General features: G+C 36.1%; 1 protein-coding gene and 1 pseudogene across 1 annotated transcript in view; one reads left to right on the top strand and one right to left on the bottom strand.

Moving 5' to 3' along the window:
- Positions 1–18,620, bottom strand: part of Ccdc178 (coiled-coil domain containing 178) — a 345,498-nt gene that overhangs the window by 241,843 nt on the left and 85,035 nt on the right. The window contains exons 11-15 of the mRNA XM_015482201.2: positions 15,291–15,474; positions 8,288–8,350; positions 7,054–7,215; positions 5,385–5,498; positions 2,521–2,666 (exon numbers count right to left, since the gene is read on the bottom strand). Coding sequence (XP_015337687.1) covers positions 2,521–2,666; positions 5,385–5,498; positions 7,054–7,215; positions 8,288–8,350; positions 15,291–15,474 — 669 coding nt within the window. The remainder of the gene's footprint in view (positions 1–2,520; positions 2,667–5,384; positions 5,499–7,053; positions 7,216–8,287; positions 8,351–15,290; positions 15,475–18,620) is intronic.
- LOC107139403 lies at positions 16,212–17,349 on the top strand (annotated as a pseudogene).

Genomic DNA, 18,620 nt, shown 5'->3' with positions numbered 1-18,620 from the left:
AGGCTAACATTCTTGGAAAGGTTCAAATGTTAAAGTGCTTTTAATAATATATCATTTAATACAACAAACCCCCTATGAAATAATAATCATTATTACCATGTGCAATTGAGGAAACCTAAACTTACACAATTAACTTGTATATCCTTCAAGTAGGTAGTAAAATAAATGACAGAACCAGAATTCAAATCCAGTCTGTCTTTCTCTGCTTGATTCAGCAGCGGTACACTGACTACCCTGTCTTCCCTGTGGCTGTTTATAGAAATTGGAAACCTGACTCCTTGCTCACGTTTAGTATATAAGAGCCTCTTCTACATGGAATAAAGTTCCCTTTCATCTGCCTTGCTCTGTTTCTTCCATTTCTTCATTCATATCATCGACTCCCCAAATTCCTAAGAGATGACTTATTTAGGTATCCAATAATATGGACCTTGTGGAGCACAGGGAACAAAATAAATTCATACTGGAGGAGGCAATATGACCCCAAATATAAAATGTTCCTAATTGCCTCCAACAAACACTACTCTATCCTGAAAATGTGTATTTGTCTCTCTACACTAAGTGTTTTGAGATTAGAGTATATTCAATATAGTATGTTATGAATTATATGACATATTATATATGTATACATTTATCTACATAAATCATGTTTCTCATAATAATAAAAAGAGAAAAAATTCTGTACTTATGAGTCTAGTTTTGAATCTTTCTACTTCCTGGCTAAGAAGCAATTATAAAAATCAAATGAGAGCCAAGGACAGCTTTGTTTATTATTGTTAACATTCCATTTTAATTGTAGTACATATGCAAGATTTGTCTCTGAAACAATCTCTAGCCACTTGAAGGTGCACTTTTCATTTGCCATTTCTTTGTCCTTCTTGGGGCCTGTGACAAGGCCTAACATTGGTTCTCTAAATAATTATTAATTTGATATGATCACCTATTGAAAATAGCAATAGATTACTTCTAATACAGCTTGTCTGAAGTCAATTTTCCTGGCAATCCCAGTTTAGGAGACTTGGTATGCACAGTTGGAAAAAAACACATACTTTGGAACAGGATGGAGCTAGGCTGGAGCTGGTTCTACCAACCAATTCGCTGTGATCGTAAGACAGTCATTTAAATTTCCTGAGTCTTTGTTTCCTTAGTATTTATTAGGAAGTAATGTATAATTTAAGAATTTGCTCTGAGAATTAGATGAAATGGGGGATAGATTGCCCAACAAAGTGCCTGGCACATTAAGAAGTCATTCAATGTAGATTTAAATATTCTTGGATGTTATCCATCATGGACATTAATCATTAACTGCATTAACTGTTTTCAAGGTAATACCCCAATACTGGCTTAATCTTTTTTCTCTTTTGCCTATGGGAAGGCAGAATCTTGTCAAGACTAGAGAGGGATTTGATTTACTGGGACCTGACTACCACTGTTATATGAAAGGCGTTATAAAATGTAGCCACAGTATAGAAGAATAGTTTATGGCTAAAACAATAATAAAAGTGAAGAAAATTTTTCATCAGCTCCTACGTTTAGTGTAAATTACATAATTTTAGGTTTATGCCTTTGAATCCCACTATATTGTTATGGGTGTTAAAAAATGCAGATAAATAATTTTCAAAGTAAAATTTAAGTTTTTTTCCAAGATACACTGAATGTAATTTGGTTTCTCTCAGATAAAGACTGTATAATCATGAAAAGGTTTTTTAACCTTATGGTTATTGCTACGCAAATCTTTGTTGGGTGCATTGACTTGACTCCATAAAAGTACATGGGTTCAGGCTATGCCTTACATTTTTTTTAGAGTCTTTATCCCTCAAATAATTAATTTGATTGTGCTAATGTTTATATTAACCTTCTATATTTAAATCAAACTGTCATTCCTAAATATGACCGGCATATATACTTCCAATAGTTCTCTAAGCCCAGTTCTTAAAGCTTTATAAAAACAGCAAACAAGAACCAAAAAGAATAGAAGAGTACATGACTTCCAGGTGAGAGTCCATGGACACCCTGTGAGCCTTGGAGCATAATCCTTCTCCAAGTCAGCCATACTACCCCTGGCCGGGTTTATCCCCAACTGACAAGGTGACTGAATAAGAAGATTTTGAGAATTGTGTGACTGAATTGTGAGGCTTTACAGAGTATCTATTCCTAAATTTTTACCTCAGAATATTAATAAAAAAATGGTTACATAAAAAAAACATAAATTATTAAGACTAGCACATAAATACTAAGAAATAAAAAATATTTATTACATAAGAATGTTTATTATATTTAATACTGAGAATAAAAGCCTATCATAAAGAACAAAGTTCATATACTTGGAAAAGAAGAAACATCCCTAATTTTTCGTAAAGTAATAAATACAGGGAGTCATGAAGAATGGATATCACATGTGTATTCAACATAAAATTATAATGGAAAATGTAGACCAATTTAAGAATAAAATTTAAATATGAATTTTATCTCTTCTATCAATAATATGTAAATACGGTTAATATTTGGATCAAATTTACTTACTTTAACTGTTCGATTTTCTTTTCAAAATCTAAATTTTCCTGTTCCTGTTCTTTTAATTCTATTTTCAAATCAATTATTTTTACATTAAAAGCATTCGTTTTGTCTTTAGTTGACTCTAACTCTTCAAAAACTGCTGAACGTTTATCCTGGAAAAAAAAATGCAGGGATGTTTTATTTAAATATTTAAATTTTCAAATCTTTACAATTTAGGAGGAGACACAATTTACATTGGCTGTGTGAAAATTAAAAACAAATAGTAACTTCTTATCAATTTAGGTAACAAGGCTCATGAGTGTCGTTACACTCGACTGAATCAGGTTCACTCCCTGTGAATTGGGCTGGCAACTAAAACCCACAAACACAGAAAATACCTTTTGGGGGGTGCAGTGATGGCTCCTCAGTCTCTGTCCCCAAAAGGGAGGCAAGAGAGACAGGTAAGAGAGTGAGCACCCCCTGAACCCTGTTTTTTTATTGGGGAAAGGTGTTCCATGAAACATTTCATCCAAATAAAGCAAAGGAGTAATATTACAAGAGAACCAGGGGTCGGGTTTTGGAGGGTGGAGTCTTGCTTGGTGATGTGTTGGCCAGCAGTTTGATTGACATCTTGGAGAGTCACACCTATGTCAGGTGCTGTGTGGGATCATAGGCAGAGCACGAGAAAAGGACACATACGTCTCACAGCCCAATCAGAGCAGCAACGTCAGTCCAGTCCCCTCATGTGCTCAAATGCGCATAGCTCACACACACACACACACAACCCATGGATGGCTCACAACACATGAGCACTTGTTTTGCAAACATAAAGTCTAATAAAAATTATTTTTACAAATCAGTTGATGATGATGATGATGATGGAGGAAATAATTCTAAGTCTTCCAATGCTAATTAATCTTTAGGTATTTCAAATATATTAACATCTCTGTTCTCCACCATATTATGGCAAGATAAGACTTTAACCCCCATTTATTCATCAGTAGTTCTCACCATTATAAGACAACACCTCCTCTGCAGACTTCCCCTCTTCCCTCAGTTCAGCCCCTGAGCAACCCTCCCCTCTCACATAGTACTGCACTGCTTTTATGGCTCTTCTCCCAGTACGTTTAGGTGCCTCTTTCCCAGCCTACTCCTTCCATTGGCGAAAAACAATACTGACTCTGCCAGTTAAATTTGAGTTCAAACTCTATCTCCAATGGAGATGGAGATTTACTTTTATCTAACCAATATTTTAAAGTATTCTTGATGTTCAGCTGTAAAAAAAAAAAGAAAGGAAACACACAGACATGCACCAGATATGAAGGCTAACTTCAAGAAACTCATGAGAACCATTTCATGCTTACAGTGCCCTTGAGATATGGAAGAGAAATGCTGCTTGGGGGTTTATGCAGATACCACTATAATACAGGTCACAATGTCCTTTACGAAATGAAAATTAAAATACAAATCTTTAAAAATTATTTTTGGGCCTTGGACTGTACTTCTGATGAGATATCTCTTACATAAACAGTGGTTCCAATATGGTGTCACATAACTTAGAAACCTTAAGCTCCACGTTTTCTTCACCAATGAAAACACAATGGATCTGTTTTCCCTGGGAAAACAGAGTATCATTTTTCCATGTACAGTGAATTATTTTTATTTCATCCAACAAACTAAATAGAGGCCTTGCATATAGGCCGGCACTAAGATGAATTTTTAAAAAGTGACTTCAGTTGACTAAGTGAAGATATTTTTGAAGGACAAAAATGACATTAGTAGTTGGATTAGAATTTAAGAATTGTGTATATTTTTACTTTTTTGAAAATCAACCTACATAGCCAAATTATATTATACGTTAATATTAAAGTAACTATATTACATCAATGATTCAAAGTACTGCATCTGAAAAGAAACTAGTGACTAGTTCATACGCATATTTATGTTTAATGTAAAATTTTGTAGTTTCAAAATATCAGATCAATGGATTTGGAACTAAAACAATAGATCTATGACAACAGAAGATTCCATTCATTAAATCAAAGTGCAAGAATGTCGTCTTTTACTTAGTTCCCTTTCAACTCCTTTTCCTCCACTTCTTCTTTCCTTTTTCCTTCCCTCCTTCCTATCACTTCCTTCTTTCTTTCCTTCTTTACTTCCTTCCTTCCCTTCTTCCTTCCTGTTTTAGGACATTCAGGCTGCTAAAACAATATACGTTAGAACAGGTAATGCGTAATCAACATAAATTTCTTTCGTACAGTCCTAGAGATTGGAAAGTCCAAGAACAAAGCACCAGCAGATGTGGTGTCCAGCAAGGGCCACTCTGTTTCAAAGATGGCACCTTCTTGCTGTGTCTTCATGTGGTGAAAGGGGTAGGCAAGCTCACTGGGGCCTATTTTATAAAGGCATTAATCTCATTCACCAAAGTCGAGCCCTCATGAATTAATCACCTCCCAAAGGCCTCACCTCCTAATATCATTGCACCAGGAATTATTTCAATGTATGGATTTTGGAGGGGCACAAACATCCTTTTTTCCTTTCCTTCCTCCATCCTCCCTTTGCTCTTTCCTCTTTCTTTAGTTTTTCTCTTTGTCATTTCTTCCTTAAAGTTCCAAGCAATAGAAGCATGCATCGAAATTATGGAAAGCGATAGACTTCTGCATTAATCCAATTTGAATTTGGCTTTGAGTTTTATCCTGATTAGGGGCTAATGCCCCTACAGGGTCCCCCAGTGGAAAAGATAAAAAGAACACATGCTCATGTGCACAGAGTCCTCTTAGTGCAAAAAAATGAGAAACGCAATACATCCACATAACATTGAATTTGACTGACTAGTTTTCATTGACACAAAGAAATTGTAAATTCAAACTTTTTGAAATTTCATTTCTTACCTCAGTTTCCATTAGTGCAACACGGGTTTTCTTCCCCTTTCTTCGTAATTTTTTCTTTGTTTTTTCCACCTTCTTTCTAACAAAATCCCTCTTTACAACTATGTCATTCAGTAACTAGAAGACATTACAATATTAAGTTGTACAGCATTTACAATTCAATTTTCGTAGTTTAGACCAAATAGTACCTAAGTGACTATTTTAATAATGACAATATTTGTTTCAGTAAATAGAGCAAAAGAATCCCTGCACGTGAATGACAAAAATATAATACGATGTGCCAAATCTCAATATTCTATTTGTATTAACTGAGAGTACCAAAATCTAATCCACTTCAGATAAGTAAAAAAACAAATGAAATTTCATAGAAATTATAAGATCTCATTATGATATTTAAGATTCTTTATCAAAATTAAAGGTCTAAAGCACAAATTTTCAGCAATCATTACTAAGAAGTGTGCAAAAACTTATTCTTTCCTGGAGTTTGTGCCAAATGACTTGTTCTTAAAATTTATTATCTAATAAAATAAAATTAAATTAAAAATGAGCACTGAAGTACAAGAAGATGTAAAAGCCCTGGCTATTACAAACTAAAGGGAAACAAATTCATTAATCTTTTCAGGAATTCATTATCATACTCAGACAATTACACTGATGCTTTTGATGTAATTAATAAATTTCTATCATCAGTGCTTAAGGGGGGGGGCCATTACTGAAATAATGTATCTCACTAGGCATTACTACTGGTTATATAATCGTTCCATCAGTACTAGGATAGCATTGACAAGCTGTATGTAGTACTCAGAACTTGTTATTTCTTATGTGTTATGACCTTGTACAAGTGAATCAACCTGGTTTTCTAGTTTATGATACAAGCAGACTGCCCCTTATCTACTTCATGGGCAGGAGGCTTTGAAGATCAAAATAAACATTTATAATACCAATGCTTTGTAAATCACATTTTTTAAATAAAAACAATTTTAAAATTATTTATGACTGAGAACATAAAGTTACATCATCATTTGCAAAGGAAAAAAAAAAAAATCTTGTGCCAAAATGGCCCAAATAAATGAATATCCTCCCTGCAGGGAAGGACAAGAATATATAACTCTTACCACACCCTCTACATCTCCATAAGACTAATGATACAATGTATACATATTTTTCTAGTAAATTTTTCTTTGGGAAGGGCTGGTAATATTAGTTATTGCCATAAACTTGTGGTTTTGAAAATATTTTATCAATGTTTGCTTTATTTTTCACCATAGCTGTCTCCACTTGTATATGCACCAAAAATTTACCATGAGAATGTCAAGACACCTTATATTTTATTTTCAAGTAAATACAACTTTAGCGTTCCATCAAGAAGCTGTGAAGATTCTGAATTAAGTTTTCCATAGTGGCAGTCGCACCAAATAAGGCACTGCTCACCCATTTGAAAACTGCTCTTCCTACATACACAGTAAGATAGAGTATGGGCTTCTAAGTAATAGGTCTTGGTAGACAGTTCCACTGTACATCTGTGGTGCATTGCCGAAAGAGTTACTTAGTGTGTCCAAGATGTTCCTAGGTGAAGTCATAATTTCCCAAATAACAATGTGAACACACATACCGAATTTAAGGGCTTAAAGAGTCCTGCAAATTAGTTTCTGGATTAATGATAAATGCTTACCTGACTCTGTTCTTCATGGAGCAATTTCAGTTGTACAGAATCATTATCTAGTATGAGCAGAGGTTCCAGTATTTCTTGCAGTGCTAGAGCATATACTGCTCTCTCTTTCAAAAGCTCTTTTTTCTCAATTAACTGATTTTCTTGAACGGAATAAATTTTGTTCTGCCAGCAAAATTGTAAATAATTTATTGTTATTAATTTTCCATGTATGCACAGTAATTAATAAATTACCCACTTATTTCCACAGCCAGGTAGTCATCATTTTGTTATGTGAAAATCAAATAATAGACTACACCATAAAAAGCAATAGGCACAAGTATAGTATATTTAAAGAGAGCACAGCTATTGTTAGAAGAAATGAGCAAAAAAATTTTACAGACAATAAAATCAAACACTTAAATGAGGGTGAGGGAACAATATGTTAGAGAATACCCCGACAACACATATAGGAACTAGGCAATTTACACCTTCTAAGACCACAGAAAATCAATCAATAAATAGGACGTTAAGAAATCTTGGGCAAAAAGTCTGAAAATACTAAAAAAAGATTATTGATCAAATATGTATAAAATAACAGAAGGAATCACAAAATGTGTCTTTGCTTCAAAGAGGACCAAAGGCAAAAATAATTCACATAACACTATTCTAAACTGCTTTGTCTCTTGGTTTTATTTTTCTTATAATGATAATCATGGCTTCACATATGTACGTACTTCTGAGGCAGAAGCATTTTAGAAGCAAAAATCCTGACCTGAGTTCCAAAGGATATTCAGGTGTTAGATAAAGATTAAAAAAAAAAATTAAAGTTCATTTTACTAGTTATCATGCTTTTCTTTCAAAATCTTTACATGTAAATATCATAGTGTACTTTTTCTTTGAGGGTTAAATCAAGAAATTCATGTGAGAGACACTAAAAGTAAAGAAAACATAACATCATCATAAAGCAAACTAAAGAGTTAGACACTGAGGAATAAGATCTCACTGCCCTTTTACTAGACTGGCAGAAATTCCCATTAAGCCACAAAATGAGATATGTGTATGGGAGGTCAGTTTCTTTATGCATGATCAGACACTGCTAGTTGTACACAGAGGGCAACTGTCATCAGCTAAGGAGAGAAAACTGCTAGCTTGCAAACCAAGCAGTGACAAGATGCCTCATTACAGGCAAATTTAAAATGCTAAGTAAAATGCAATTTAAAAAAAGAATGAAATATCGAAACCAAATGAGTATTACCTGAATTATCATCCCCGTAGTCATTTGATTTCGGATACGTCTTTTCAAGAAATCTTCTCTAGCCTAAATGTCATGAAATTTTTTAAAATGGGAGTTTTACTCACAGACTATTAAAACATATTCTTAAGGATAATTGCAAATACACGATACATTTATGTTGTTCATAGAGAGTAAAATGTTCACTATTATTTGTGTATTGCAAAATATTTGAAAACCTTGATGTTATTTGAGGCAAAAGAATTAAGTGTGAGAACACCAGGAAGCAGACTACAGAATTTCATTCGGTTTATACCTTAAGAGTTCTGAGGTTAAAAATAAATCTCAGAATAACCAAAGTAAAATCTAGACCGTCATAAATTCCTTTAAAAAAAACTATTAAATTGCTTTTAAATATTACTTTTCAGAATGAGCACCTTCAACTTTGAAAACAAAATGAATATAATTCAACTGTGAAGGTTGCAAAATGTGATCAGATTCTCCAAACTTTCTTAAATTATTATAGTCTTGCTTTAAATTATCACACAAACCCCAAGTGGGAAGTAGTTCATAAAGTTCCTTCTACTATAGGCTTATATCTTGGAATGCCTTATTTTAGAGAGAAGTTGGCCTAAACTTAGGCTATCCTACAGATTCAAAAAAGATATAGCATTGCAAAGTGGAAAAGAGAGGTTTAACTATGTCTCTAATTTCCGATTCATTACTGAAGTTATCACATCCTATGGAAAATATAAGGAAACAAGCATGTAGGGCTTTTCTTCCAATTCTTCCTCCTCTTTTTACATCCACCCATTAAGATTATGCTTTCCTAAATAAAACAATAATTCCAAAGAATAAACATCAAGGTGATAAGTAAATCAATAACTTCAATACATTTTACCTAAGAACATATCTACAACCAAAACAAATACAATAATGTATTTTGATAATTTAAAAGAAATTACAGTAAAATCCCATTGTGTATATATGCCATTCATCTACTGAAGGACATCTAGGTTGGCTCCACAGTTTAGCTAGTGTGAATTGTGCTGCTATAAACATTGATGTGGCTGTGTCCCTGTAGTATGCTGTTTTTAAGTCCTTTGGGTATAGTCCGAGGAGAGGGATAGCTGGGTCAAATGGTGGTTCCATTTCCAGATTTCCAAGGAATCTCCATACTGCTTTCCATATTGGCTGCACCAATTTGCAGTCCTACCAGCAATGTATGAGTGTACCATTTTCCCCACATAAAAGAGAATAAAATCATGGCATTTACAGGTAAATGGATGGCGTTAGAGAAGATAATGCTAAGTGAAGTTAGCCAATCCCAAAAAAACAAATGTCAAATGTTTTCTCTGATAAAAGGAGGCTGACTCATAGTGGGGTAGGGAGGGGGACCATGGGAGTAATAGATGAATTCTAGATAGGGAAGAGGGGTGGGAGGGAAAGGAAGGGGGCAGGGGATTAGCAAGGAAGGTAGAATGTGATGGACAACATTATCCAAAGGACATATATGAAGGCATGAACTGGGTGTCAACATACTTTATATACAAACAGATATATGAAAAATTGTGGTATATATGTGTAATAAGAATTATAATGCATTCCACTGTCGTGTATTTAAAAAAAATAAAGTCAATTAAAATTTTAAAATTTTAAAAAAGAAATTACAAGTCCCTTCTAATATAATAAGAGACAGAGTTTACCTACTTATTAAATACTTAATACAAAGGGAACACAATTTCAAAATGTTTCAATAATCTGGAGAAAAATATATTCTATTCCAAAATACAGCTTCACATTTGACCTTTGTCAGAAACCAATCGACACAGTGGCGCAGGCCTGTAATCCCAGAGACCAGGAGGCTGAGGCAGGAGAATTGCAAGTTCAACTCCAGCCTCATCAGATTAGCAAGGCCCTAAGCAACTTGGTGAGATCTGGTCTCTAAATTAAAAATATGAAAACAGGGGGTGGGGTGCCTGGGATGTAGCTCAGTGATTAAGTGCCCCAGAGCTACAGTAGCCATAAAAAGCATTTCTGAATTAATATTATGGATGCCACTTTTGAGAAGTTGCTATATCCCAGACCCTTTACCAGAGTTTTTTGTATATAAAGGCAGCTCTTGCTGCATAGGACTCTGTATCAATGGCAACTTGTTCACACTGGGTTCATACAAAATGAGGACAGGTTCAGATGGGCAAACATTTCAATTAACATGGTGCTGTGCAAATATAGGGCTACTTGTATGTGTGCATGTGTGCATGTTAGTGCATCTGTAAGTTGTTCATCATATTCATTTAGTGATATAGCTACAGTGTTACCTTTCCCCTTGCTATAACATATACCTAAATGTCTGAGATAATCAACTTATAAAGAGAAAAGAGTTCATTTTGGCTTATGTTTGCAGAGGTTCCAGTCAATGATCAGTTGACCCCTTGCTTTTAGACCTATGGTGAGGCAGTACATCAAGGTGAGATCATATGGTAAAACAAAACACTCATCTCGTGGCTGGGAAACACAAGAGAAAGAAGAAGAGACTGGGGTCCCACAATCCTCTTTGGAGGCATACCCACAGTGACCCGAAGAGCTCCTACTAGACCCCACCTACTAAAGCTTCTACCATCTCCAAATAGCTCCATGCTGTGGACAAAGTCTTCAACACTTGGGCCTTTTGGAGACATTCAAGATCCTAACTGTAGCAACTACTATAATTTGGTTTCAAAGATGAGAAATTTGACATTGTAATGTCATGTGTAGATAATAAAAAAAAAATTTAAGATGAGAAATTTGAGGTCACTAAGGTCATAGAGTTTGTCTGTCACATTGACTATCAGCACCAAGGACCCTGATGCTGTAGCTTGTACACTCTCCATAGCACTTCAGAGCAAGTTCCCTCCTCCCTTTCCTCAGCATCCAGTGCTGTGGCACATATTTGTTGAATGGATAATTTATTGAAAGATAGGTTCATGATTAACAAACTGCCTGCATTGGATCTCCAGATTGAGAAATTAAATTAAAAATTTCAGGTTCTTTCAAACTCAACAGTATGTTGTTGTTGGGTTTGTCTTTTGTTTTTGTTTTGTCTTGTCTTATAGTATGAGAAACTCAGGGCCCGCTCATCATAATCCACAGTTTCATTTGTAAGTAGCATCTTGAGAATGGGTGGCAAAGTGAGGTCTCTGAGATGTTTTTCTTGACACTTGGGGAAGTGGGAGTGATTGTGAGAGGGATCCTGACTTAGGATTGCAGCAACATGTATTCTTAGAGTAGGAGCCTGGATTGGATCTGAAGGAAGGCTGCCTTCTCCAGCAATGTGGCCTGTGGCCTAACTTGTGCCCTGCCTCTGAGTTCTTCAAACTGTCAATTCATTGTAAAGGGAATGAGAGCCCAGAAAAGTTGCCATGTCACAACTGTTCCAAATAAGTGGTTCAACTATGCATAATTCACAGATGCCAAGTCTACTGGGAGAATAATTGGTGGGGAAAAAAGTTTCAGATTCTTAAAATATCCATTTATTGATTACTATTTCTAATTTGGATAACCAAAGTGCTTGACCCGAATCAGATCATGAGCAAACAAAAAGATGAATCTGTATTGAAATTCCTCCAAGTAACTGGCCTCGACTCCTAAAAAAATGCTGATGAAATGAAAGAGACAATTTTTTTTTTAAATGTAAGAAATTCTACTAGTCAAGAAGTCAAAAATGTTGTAACAGATAAATGGTAGGCCTGGTGTCATTTGTAATAACAATCCATCAGATTAGAGAAATTTGCATACGTCCACATATTTGTGCTTGTTAAAAATTGTTGGCTCCAAATCCACTCTTATGCTTTGTTTGGCTTGGTTTCCAGTATTGGGGATTGAACTCAGGGATGCTCTACCACTGAACTATATCCTCAGACCTTTCTATTTTATTTTTTGAGACAGGGTCTCACTAAGTTATTGCGACTGGCTTTGAACGTACTACAGTGTGCACCACAGCTCTCAGCAAATCTACTTTGTGATCTGCAACATGGAGCTGGATAGTTCTGTGAACCATTTCTTTTGCCAGCTAAAATGAAGTTAGGCTTTTTCAGCAGAGGGTGTGGAAGGACATACAAAGCACAGCAAGGGACTCCACCTCCTTGTCCCAGTGGACTGTTGTTATTCTCTTTCCTCCTGCAGAACTGCTGTCAGCTGGTGCATGGGGATCTGGTGGCCCTGGCTCTCTGGTGAGGTTCTCTGCCTAGACATTCCCATCAAATTTGTCCAACACTGCCAGGTGGCTAAAGATGGAGACACCGCCATGCACTCTGCAGTAAGATCTCACTCAGCTTTGTGGAAATGGCAGCCTCTTCCACTCTCATTCCTTCTTTGGGCTTCCTCACAGCCTTGGAGGCAGCGACTGCTTCCCACACTTGCTATTAGTGAACTCTTTAGAGCAGAGGATTCAAAAACATTTTTGTAAAGGGTGAGAGAGTAAATATTTTAAGCTCCTCCAGCCCCAGGTCTCTGTCACAAATATTCCACTGTGGTTTTGAAGAAAAGGAATAAAAAGAGATCCAAAGATCGAGCCTGGGGAATAGGAATGACAACAGTTCTGCTGCAGGAAAGTGCTCAAGCTGAAACCTCACCTTTGACCTGGTTGCTGCCTGGCCTTTAGCAGGCAGAAACCAGAAGGTGGCAGCAGAGAGCCATTCTATTGGAAGGGACTCCCTGTATTAGGGAAAAGACACTGAAGAATAGATGGCTCAGGCAGTGCTTGTTTATCTGGAAACACATTTGAAAAGAAAAGAGGGAATCAACACCAATTATAAACAGAGCTCAGCTGGAATCAAGGAGATAGCATCCGTTTATTTCCAGAGACAAAGAAACCCCAAGAAAAACGCTGGAACACTCATGGAAGGTTGAAATCAAGAATGAGAAATCTTAAAATCTTACAAGAAAATTTAAAAGAAATCATAAAAGAAAATTGAAATCTTAAAAAGAAAATTCGTGAGATTTTTTGCGAACAGCTGTGGCCTGCACTGAATTCCTGGGACATGGGAGCTCTGGCTTTGAGGGAGTGTTGTTGGTACACGTTTTGGTGACCAAGCTTCTCTCAGATATAAAAATATATCTCTTTCTTTTTTTATTTACACGTGGAGCTTTTGTAGAAATGTTTTTAAATTACAAAGAGTTACATCAATTAAAGTAGTGTGAATCCCCAAACCCATATGTATTCATTGTGACCTTTGGGTGTCACTTCTTTTTTAGGTTCTGAGTTTGAAGTTGTTATCTTTGGGAGACTCAAGCTAAGATCTTTCTACAGCCACTAAAATAAAGCAGAAGTCCCATTGATTTTTTAGAAATCCCACTTTGAATTCATCTATAATTTATCCTTATATATTTAACCACTCTTCTACTATTTTCTTATTTAAACTTTCCTAGCCCACATTTCAACAACATATTCATCATTTCCATAAAGCTCTGTTATCTGCTTTGTTCTAAGCCCTGGGAATGCAGCAGTATGCACAAGATAGGCTATGTTGTTTCCCTCATGGACTTTATTTTCTGTTATTATATTATTATGTAACCTACATTATTTTTATAGTCTGCTACTGTATAATTGTTAACAGGGGTTCACTTGATGCTTTGACTATATCACTTGTGACTCTGAAACTCACATGTTTTCTTTCTTTTACCAACCTTCTTCTCCCTGATCTTCTTTTCTCTAACTTTCTCCTTCCTGATCTTCTCCTCCCTGATCTTTTTCCTAGAGCTTCTCTGCTATTCTTTTCCCTAACCTTCTCCTCCCTGGTCTCTCCTCCCTAATATCATTTTCTCTAAATCACCTTTTTAAAACAAAACAAAACAAAAAACCCTGTTCCCCATGATGGGCAGAATGACAGCCTTTGGAATAGGAGTTCCCCTGTGTTTCTCCTTGCTAGCAAAGCCATACACCTTCTTTTTCCTTTTTCTCAAAACTGTGTCCCCCATTATTGGATTGGCTTTGGGGACAAGAACCGTGCTATTGGCAACATAACCAGTTATAAATATCTTTAAGCATTTATCTTTGTTGACTTTGTTTATCTTTGCTATCTGGATATTTTTTAAGATTTTTATTTTTGAGTAATGTTACAGTTACAAATTATGAATATTTTTAAAGTTACTCATCTATATTAATTAATCACTTCCCAGAAAAGTTTGGTTTACACTGAGTTGGACACTTCAACACATATGAATTAGTATATCCATAGATATTGATCATTATCAAATATTAGTTTTCACATATGAGAAACTGGAATAACAACATGTTCTTTTACACGAAAAGCCAATGTGGAGAAAGTAATTTACCCAAGGCATCACTCTTACTAGGCCCTCAACAAATATCTACTATTACTTTCAATGGGCTATTTAGAATCTACACATTTATCACATTTGTCAGAAGACAAACTCAGAAGTAAATTGGGTGAATTGTTAAAGTTTTTTTTTGTTGTTGTTGTTGTTATTTTGTGTTTTGTTTTTTTTATCCTGAAGTGGTCCCCCAGCTTCAGAAAAGTGGGGCTGACTTTGCAACAGATGGCAGGGGGCAACTATTCATTCTGCTCAGTGAGGAGTGGATTTGAAGCATGTGGGCAGTTCTTTTTACAGCACTGTGATCTACAAACTGCCTGGTGCTCTGGAATCAGTAACTCGGAAGCCTGATGTAGGTACTCCCTATTCTTATGTTATACAAGGGCACATCTCAGAATATCCTGCTCATACCATAGATGGAATTATTATGTGTTAGACATACAGGATGAAGTTGAACCAAGCACCACACTCCTGGTGCTCCAAGTAGTTTATAATTAATAGCAAATATTGACTGGCTACACTGAAACTCTCATGATCCTTTATGTAAGCTGGGTTTCTGCCAAGATGTGATTTTCTTCTTATTTATAAGATATGATTTTTTTTTAAAAAAACCTACTAACCCATAAATTAAATCTAATTCTCAAGAATAACTTTATAAATTTCAGGTTAATGACTTTTTTTCACAATTAAAAAATATATAAAAATATACAACCTTGAATTTTCTTCTCGCTTCTGCTATTTTATCTTCTAAATCTTCTACTCTATATTTGGCTAGATGGAAATGAGAACCGATGTGATATGCCTCCTTGTAGAGATATTTGAGAAACTCTTCATTCTTTGCTTTCATTTTAAGCAAAGATTGAATCTCCATCTCATACTCATTTTTTCTCCTTTTGCTGTAAAAAATAAAACCAAATGATTAATATAATGATTGTAATTATATATATATTGGGGCAAATTAATATGGTTATTCTAAGAGAATAGATACTAGGCAAATATATTAATTAATAATAAAAAGGGGAAAACATTATATTTTATGTTTCCAAAAATACAAAATAACCAATTAACTAAAATTTGAATACAGAAAATGTGTCCTAAGATTCTGTTTCTTTTTTCTGTATCTCCTATTGGTTAACCCTAATTGTCAGGCTGTGTCCAATCTCAGAACTTCCACAAGGAAGAATTGGGGAGAAGCTTTCCTTCGACACATCCATCTGCCATGTTGCTCTTCCTCATTCTCTGAAACAGAGCGATGGAGTTGGTGGGCTGTGGATTGAACCTCTGAAATCTTGAGCCCCAAATAAAATTTTCCACCTATAAGTTGTTCTTATCTAATATGCTGTTCATAACTAGGAAAAGTTTACTAACGGTGATAGAATTTATGCTAAGAAAGAATCTGATCTTAATGGAGCCCAGAGCAAGCTTCGAGAATAGGAAGCAGCACTGAGGTCTAAAGACACAGCTCTGGCCACTGCAGTTGGTGATTTAAAAAGTTTAGAGGGAGATTCAGAGGATTTGAAGGATCAGATTTCCCGGTGGAAGCCTCTCAGAGGCTGCCAAAAGACAAGCAGATGAAACTTCACTTGAAGTGGATTTGGAGAATCCTCGTCAGAGCCTTACGGAGGAGGACTTGGAGTTTTGTAAAAACATGAACAAAGAGGAGATTGATGAGACAAGAAGAAAGCATGAAACGTGCTTGACAGAGGTGATTCTGGGCGTCAGATCCAGTATGAATACAAGCCGGCTCAAGCCCTTCATGAGACAAAAGAGCAATATGTGTAAGTGAGGCTGTACAAGGAAGAGGCTGAACAGATTTCCATGCCAAACCTGAGAACCTCCGACTGTCCTCAGAGACTGATACTTCCACTGTCAACAGTGCCAAGGAAGAACGGAAGGAAGGTCATGTGAGAATGGAGAGCCTTTCATCTCAACTTTCTAATCTACAATAAAGAGTCTAGAGCATGTTTGGAAATGAGTTAAGAGTTGGAGGACTGGTTTGCTAAAGAAAAGAGACAACTCCTCTCACAAGCTATCTGATGGGGGGTGGGGGAGGCAGAAATAAGGGATCAGATGCAGCCAAAGCTGAATGATTATGAATAACTTCTTCCTGTTAAGCTAGACCTGGACATGAAAATCATCACTTGTAGGAAACTCTTAGAAGGAGAGAAAGAGTGGTTGAAACTCTCCACGTGCTCTTCTTCCCGTGTGAGAGTGTCCCCAGCCTCCTCAAGTCGCAGTGTGGGCACAGCTAGAGGAAAGAGGGAGAGAGTTGATGTGGAAGAATCAGAGGTCTGCAGAGGTGTTAGCGTCACTCATTCCACTGCAGCCACTGGGAATGTGTGTGTTGAAGAGAGAGATGTAGATGGGAAATGTATTTAGTTGATGAATGCTTCTGAACAGGATCCACCAAGGGGAGGCTGGGAGATGATCAGGAAAATTACAGACACATCGGTCACTTACAAATATGCCTCCAGATATGTGCTGAAGGCAGGCCGGACTGTGGCAATTTGGGCTGCAAATACTGGCGTCACAGCCAGTCCTCCCACCGACCTCATTTGGAAGAACCAGAATTCTTAGGGCACGGGTGAAGACTTGAAGGTTATATTGAAAAATTCTCAGGAAGGAAAGGTTGAGCAAAATTTTTAAATCAACCCACACCTGAAGAGGAGGAGGAAGAGAAGGAAGAACCAACCAGGGTGACTGTTGAGAAAGAACTTTTCCATCAGCCAAGAGCTTCAAGAGCATTCAGTAGAAGCTGGGCAATTATGTAAACTTCTCCAGTTGACTGTCTTCCTCAAGATAAACATGTATGGTAATTCTTACCTATATACACTGCAGAGTCTTCTTAGAAGCACAGAATATTTTTATATTTCCTGTATGTGAATTTTTAAGCTGCAAATCTGACGAACTTAATTTCCTTTTTAACACTGAAATTTTGTAAAAGAAATCATACCCATAACACTTTGTTTCAAGATACGAATTTATTGACACTGTACTAAAAGGCTCCCTCAAAAATTTTGGCTTTTTTTCTTTTTTAATATGTATAATATATGTTTTCTTTAAGTTCCTATGAGAAGGGGAGGGGAGAGAAAATAAACCCACTGTGTGTCTGGGTGTAATTTAAAGATTGCTCCATCTAGATTAGCAATCTGCTCTTGATTACTTTCTGCTATAAGTAACAATGCTGTGAGGGAGGGGTAACCATTTTTCAATATACTGAACTTTTGCACTGAACTTTTTGTACTGTAATAAGCAATCAAGGTTCAAAAATTTTTTTTTAAGGAAAAGAGAAAATTTTCAAGAAGGTAATATTAACTTAATCCTATGTTAACACTCTGGATGAAGGATTCCACAAAACATTATTTTATGGTTTCTTAGATTCTTAATTCCTGAGGAAAATGGGGCTTCTCTGTTAAAATACATTAGTTGTGTTTTTAAAAAGAGTGTAACATGTTTCAACCTCTTATGTGATATTAACAAATAAAAAAAGCTGTTTTACTATTAAAGAAAGAAAGAAAGAATTGGGAGGTCCCAATGCTTAGCTGTCAGAAGCATCACCCAAGGAGCCTGATTGTCAGATCTCAACCACATCTTCTGAGTTACAACTTGAAAGTAAAATTCCCTCTGTGTTCCTCCCTTGCATCTCCCCTTTTGCTTTCCCTGAAGATGTTTTTACTAGAGCACATTTTAAATGGAATAGCCAAACCAAAAACATGAACTAGAGAAGAGTTTCCCAGCCTCAGTACTATCACATTGGAGTCAGATGATTCTTTGTTATAGGAAAATATGCCAGTCGCTGCAAGATGTTTTGCAGCATCTCCCCACTAGATGTCTGCAGTACCATCTCAGTTATGACAAACAAAAATGTATTCAGACATTGCTAAATGTCTCCTGGTGAGGGCACAACATCATCCAGTTGAGAAACACTTGACTAGAGCAGGGGTTCTCAACCCTCCCTGTACAATGCATTTAAAAATGTTGTGCTTCCAGATGTTCTGATATAATTGGTCTGGGGTAAAGCTCTAGAATCACCACTTTTAAG

Source organism: Marmota marmota, unplaced genomic scaffold (genome assembly GCF_001458135.2).
Source record: "Marmota marmota marmota unplaced genomic scaffold, marMar, whole genome shotgun sequence".
Taxonomy (NCBI): Eukaryota; Metazoa; Chordata; class Mammalia; order Rodentia; family Sciuridae; genus Marmota; species Marmota marmota.
This window is presented reverse-complemented; position numbering and strand designations above follow the sequence as displayed.